We start from the raw sequence: 6000 nt of genomic DNA, 5'->3' as shown, positions 1-6000 counted from the left end.
AACCAGCATTCTAAAACCATGGTTGAGGCTTATTTATTGCAGAGGCTAATATTAATACTAATACTCCCATCAATATTATATACGTCACTTTTGATGAACAATAGAGAACAATAAGGAGTCAAATCCATTGTTTAACACAAGTCCCGCCCAAACAGAGTGCAGTTCCCGAGCTCCAGCTTCTACAGGCACTCTTCAGGGCTTTATTCTGTGCCGGGTTTGATTGCTGGCTGCCTGTGTTTGAGTGAATGGGGCGTTTTAGTGCCGCCGGGTTGGCTGCCGCTGCTGCCGCCGCCGCTGCCGCTGTTTGTTTGCCGTATCCATTTATATAGTTTTCAATCAGAGAATGAAATGGAGCGGCGGAGGCAGTGCTATTGTAGTGGAGCACTTTAGGAAGATAAAGGAGGCTTTCTGCTGTCGAGTGACGGAGCGCGGCGAGGCCGGCGGTCTGAGCTTTATTGGAACAGTCTGACTTCACGGCTGTTCAATTATGAAAAGTTAAGAATTTCTCCTAATTGAAAAGAATGTAAACAGGATCAGGACAGGTGCAGAGGAGCAGCTGGAGATGTGTTTGCTTTAGCAAACAAACCAACAGTAGGCTTTTATTCCACTGTTCCACTGCAGCATCGAACCATCCAGAGCACACGGCATGCTTCTACAGTGGATTGCAAAAGTATTCATACCCCTTGAACATCTCAAACACATTGTGTCACCTTGCAACCACAATTTTAAATGTGTTTTGTGGCCATTTTGATTGTCATATTTTTTAAAGCCAGAGCTAATGATACTGGCTAAAACTGATGTATGAAGTAAAGAAATAAAAATGTTGCATGTGTGTTTAACAGAAAACGACGCATTATAAAAAAACAAAATTTGGAGGTTCAAATTTGTCCAAGCTGTGGAATGACTGGGCAATTCAATTCTTTTCATTTCTGAATGAATAACTGCTTTTGCTTTTGTTTTTCTATTTTACTAAAATAAAACACTCATACAGTGAGGAACAGCAACAGGAGCTCCTCAGATAAAGTGCTGCTCTCATTTCTCTCCAGGCAGGACAGAGCGAGACAAGCATTTGGCTCCACAGAGCAAAGCTACAGTCACTCCGGGGTGTTAGCTTGTTATGCTAATTGGCTAGTGTTAGCTAGCGAGCTGTACCAGTGTGCTTCTTTGGTGGTACTCATCTACACAGCACTCTGAAGCACCTCTAGCGGTATGGTTGTTTAGAAAACGTGGCCCAAGCTTTGAGCATCCGGGGGACCACTGTTCCACAATCCATCATCCAAAAATGGACCAGACAACTGTTTCTACAAACCTACCAAGACATTGCTATGGTTCATCTAAACTGACAGATCGAGCAAGGAGAGCACTGGAGTCAGAGAAGCAGCCAAGAGGTCCATGGTCACTCTGGAGGAGCTGCAGAGATCCACAGCTCAGGTGGAAAATTCAGCTATAAGTCGTGCACACCATAAATCTGGCCTTTATGGAAGAGTGGCAAGAAGAAAAAACAAAAATTGAACTTTTTGGCCTAAATGCAAAGCGCTATGTTTGGCGGAAAAGTAACACTGCTCATCACCCTGACTATACCATCCCCACTGTGAAACATGGTGGTGACAGCATCATGCTGTGTCAGAGTTAATGGGAAGAAGGATGAAGATAAATACAGGGCAATCCTGGAAGAAAACCTGTTGGAGGAGATCCATGTAAAAACACAACAGCGAGTGGAAATGGAGGAGCTACTGAACGCGATGATGTCATGTGACCGAGAAAGCCTAAAAACTCACTGGTCCTCCTGTTTTTTCAATTGCAGTCTGGATGCAGGAGTTTTATCACTAGTAGAGTAGATGTGAGAAATATTTTTCACAGATGTCCCCCTGAGAAACTAATCCCGTCTGGATAGGGTTATGGTTGTTCTGGACAGGAATAAAATGACGGAGGACGCCTTATAAAAGAGAAAATCAACCCAGGACCCCCTGAGAAACTAACTCCATCCAGATAGGGCTTATGTTATCTTCTGGTTCTTATAGGCAGGTCTTCTAGAGTCATTAACCACACTTTTGGCAGTATAGTGTTTCTTCCTGCATTGAAAAAAAGGGAAAACGAGGCCATAGAAATAAATACAACCCAAAATGAGTCACTGTGGGCCTGGAAACTGGGCCAGTGTTCCAGGATGAACCAGCGAATCGCGCTTTAATCCCCACCAAAACACCTGCCGGCTGCAGACGTGGTGAATTCGGGTTTAAGCATCTTACGAAGGTCAGAGGTCGGACGGATCTGCATATCTGAACATCCTGCGGCGCGGCGGCGTACGTCCTCGGTCCCGATCATCGCAGGGCTGAAGGTATCTGAAGGTCTATCTGAAAGTATCTGCGTGTCTGTGTGGGGGATTATTGTTAAATCATGCATGATTTCACTCCTGAATAATTCAGCCAAACACTGGGCCGGTAATTACACTATACAGCGGTTCTGCACTCGGCTCGGTTCTGACCCGCCGTTCCTGCAGGCTGAGAAACAACGCTAATCCTCTGCTGTTGCTGCAGACTGGGGGTTTCCCAGTACGCCTGGTTCAATCATCCACCAACACAACCTTTATCAAATGTTGCTCAACATTCATAATTCAGACTAACAGGAAAATAGTGAATTTAGTGCATCTCAAAAAATATAGAATAGAATTGAATATCATTGAAAAGTTACTTCATTTCAGTAATTTTTTTGTTCAAAATTTTAAACTCGTATATTATATAGATGTATTAAACACACAGAGCGATCTATTTAATTAAATTAAATTATTTTTCTTTTTTTTTCGAAAATCTGAATATTATGTAAGACCAGTTGGTACTTTTGGTATGCAGTGTGGGCAGTGTGCCAAGTCCTGCTGGAAAATGAAATCCTCCTCTCCGAAAAAGTTGTCAGCAGCAGAGTGAAGCATGAAGTGCTGTAAGATTTTGGAATTGATAATAAAACACAGTGGATCAACACCAGCAGATGACATGTCTCTCCAAACCATCACTGCGGATTTCATTTTCCAGCAGGACTTGGCGGACTGCCCACACTGACAAAAGTACCATAAGTAGGTCTTATATAATATTCAAATTTTCTAAAACACTGATTTTTGGGATTTTATTGGCTCTAAACCATAATAATAATCAACAATTAAAGAAATAAACGCTAAAATAGATCTCTCTGTGTTTAATACATCTATATAATATATATAGAGTATATATAATATACTGGAATAAAGCAACTTTTCAATGATATTCTGATATTTTTTTTAGGATAAACTAGTGTGTACTTAGCCTATATTTTATTATGAAATACACATTTAATTCTTTGTAATTGGTTAATTGATGCGTATATGGTTACATATCAGATTTCTTTATTGACTGATATGCTGCTTTGTTGTGACTTTATTTTTTTTTTTGATTATATGGCTTGTTTAATAGTAAAAGTGATATAATAATGCAGGGATTTGTGTAGCGGCTCAGTGAGGAAGCTGTTATATTTCCCTCAGCAGGATTTTTATCCGCTGTGTTTGAAGGTAAATAAAATGTAAATGCTACAGACTGATTTAAAAACAGAGCTGAGGTTCAGTAGAGTGTGGAGTAACGCTCAGGCCGGCGTGAGATCCCCGGTCTGGGGGTTACGGGGTGGTACAGGGTGGTATTTGAGAGGCCGGGACTAAAATAGTCTCCTATGGAGCTCCTGTAGGCCGAGCAGAGGGCAAAGCGTGAAGGTGAAAATCTGTTCTTCACTTTTAGCAGTAAAAACACAAAGTCCAAAACAGTGCTAATGCTGCTAACAGTGAATAGAAGTGAATAGGTATTGGTTAGCATTGTGGGAAGTTGTGGACAACTGCTAGCATAAATGGAAATATTTGTTTTATAATACATACATTTATAAAGGCACTAAAACCCCCTGATTTTACCTGAGCTTACCCTCAGCTCAAATCTGAAAAAGGCAAAAAAATAAAAAATAAATGGAAGGGGGAGTTTGGGCGGGGCACTGGGTGATGTATAGGTTTAGGGGCGGGGCTGGAGAGAGAGCTGATTGTATAAAAATGGCAGTAAATCTTGGAATCTGTATTACTAAAATCCACTACTATTAATATATTAATATTTAAATAAAAAAAGAAACAAAAAAAACTACATTTTGTGCTGGCATCTGCAGTTTCTGTTTCTCAGATTTTGCTATTTAAAGGTTTATGTTTGATTAAAATGAACATTGTTGTTTTATTCCATAAACTACAGACATTTCTTTTAAATTCCAAATAAAAATATTTCCATTAAGAGCATTTATTTGCAGAAAATAGAATGCAGAGCTTTCAGACCTCAAATAATGGAAAGAAAATTCATAAAGTTCATATTCATAAAGTTTTAAGAGTTCAGAAATCAATATTTGGTGGAATAACCCTGGTTGGTTTTTAATCACAGTTTTCATGTATCTTGGCATCATGTTCTCCTCCACCAGTCTTACACACTGCTTTTGGATAACGTCATGCCTTTACTCCTGGTGTAAAAATGCAAGCAGTTCAGTTTGGTTTGATGGCCACTTCAAAATGATTGGTTTATTTGAGTTTCTTCACCTATTGCTAACCATCTTAGCTAGCTTAACTAGCAATCAAACAAACAAACAAACAAACAAGCTAACAAACAACTAATGTTAACTAGGTTTTGTGGTTTTAAATAATTGTAAATTATTACCACCTTAACCATCTTAACTAGCTTAACTAGCAATCATACAAACAAACAAATAAATCAGCTAACAAAAGATATTCATTGGGAACTGCTTGTTATTAAGAACTGAAAGGGATATGTACCTTAAACACACTCCAAAACAACTATAAACTGCTTTAATTTTTTAATGAAAGTTATCCAAAATTAGTGTGTAAGACTGGTGGAGAGCATGCAGAGACACATGAAATTATTATTAGTATTATTATTTTGATTTAATTAATTTATTTTTTTTGATGGTTTTAGTAATGTTTTTTATTTCTCTCTCTCTCTCTCTCTCTCTCTCTCTCTCTCTCTCTCAGTCAGTTCTCTCTCTCTCTCTCTGTCTCTCTCTCTCAGTCAGTTCTCTCTCTCTCTCTCTCTCTCTCTCTCTCTCTCTCTCTCTCTCTCTCTCTCTCTCTCTCTCTCTCTCTCTCTCTCTCTCTCTCTCTCTCTCTCTCTCTCTCTGTGTGTCAGTAGTACAGTAGTAGCGCTGGTGCTGGGTGGTTGTTGGGGTTGGTGCTGGGGGAACATGTGCGGAGGACAGCGCTGAGAGCTGAGAGCAGAGAGCAGAGCGGAGCTCCGGAGCAGGGCAGCGGCAGCGGGGAGATGAAACTTTCTGAGCCGGGGTGAGTAGCTCCTGGCCGGGCTGTGTGTGCGCGCTGGTTCCCGCGGGAGGGTCCGGGCGGTTCTGAGCGGGTGTTGTAGCGGAGCCTCCCCGCTTCCCGGCCCCCCTGCCTCCCGCAGAGCCGGAGTCCTGACCGGGCTGTGGAGCGGGTCTGATGGAGAACTGTCCTTCAGAAAGTCTCCTACATTTATTGAACCTTTAGAAAACGCCTACAGAACGTTTCTGTAACGTTAAATGTTAACCTACATTTAGCTTTATTATAGTGTGTTGTTCTGCTTTGAGAGTGTTTAAGCTATTTATTTTTTATATTGGTCAATTCCCAATGAAATATGGCTTCTATAACTATTTAAAACCTATTGCCCAACTAATATTTGTTGTTTGTTTGCTGGTTTGTTTGTTTGTTGTTGACCAACAAGTTTATTGTTTAGTGTTTTTATTATTTTATTGTGTTTTTGGAGTTTATTTAAGCTTTCAGTTCTTCATAATAAGCAATTCCCCATAAATAAACCACATGGTTAGCTGGTTCATTTGTTTGTTGGCTAATTAAGGTGGTTAAGGTGTTTAAGCAGCTTAGATTTTTGGAGTGTAGTTAAGCTAAAATCAGTTTTATTAATTTTTGACCAGTTTATGGTTGTTTTTAAGCAGAAAATCACTCTTAATTGTTCATGA

General features: G+C 40.1%; 1 protein-coding gene across 4 annotated transcripts in view; it reads left to right on the top strand.

Moving 5' to 3' along the window:
* The first annotated feature begins 5191 nt into the window (after nucleotides 1-5191).
* Nucleotides 5192-6000, top strand: part of LOC103037411 (collagen alpha-1(XIX) chain) — a 199858-nt gene continuing 199049 nt past the window's right edge. For 3 of the 4 annotated variants that reach the window (XM_049472166.1, XM_049472164.1, XM_049472165.1), the window contains exon 1: nucleotides 5262-5332. In XM_049472166.1, the coding sequence (XP_049328123.1) occupies nucleotides 5313-5332 (20 nt within the window). In that variant the 5' untranslated portion in view covers nucleotides 5262-5312. Of the gene's footprint in view, nucleotides 5333-6000 lie in introns of all 4 variants that reach the window. The other variant, XM_049472167.1, reaches the window with a different exon arrangement.

The sequence above is a fragment of the Astyanax mexicanus genome, chromosome 25, assembly GCF_023375975.1.
Source record: "Astyanax mexicanus isolate ESR-SI-001 chromosome 25, AstMex3_surface, whole genome shotgun sequence".
NCBI classification, from domain to species: domain Eukaryota; kingdom Metazoa; phylum Chordata; class Actinopteri; order Characiformes; family Acestrorhamphidae; genus Astyanax; species Astyanax mexicanus.
This window is presented reverse-complemented; position numbering and strand designations above follow the sequence as displayed.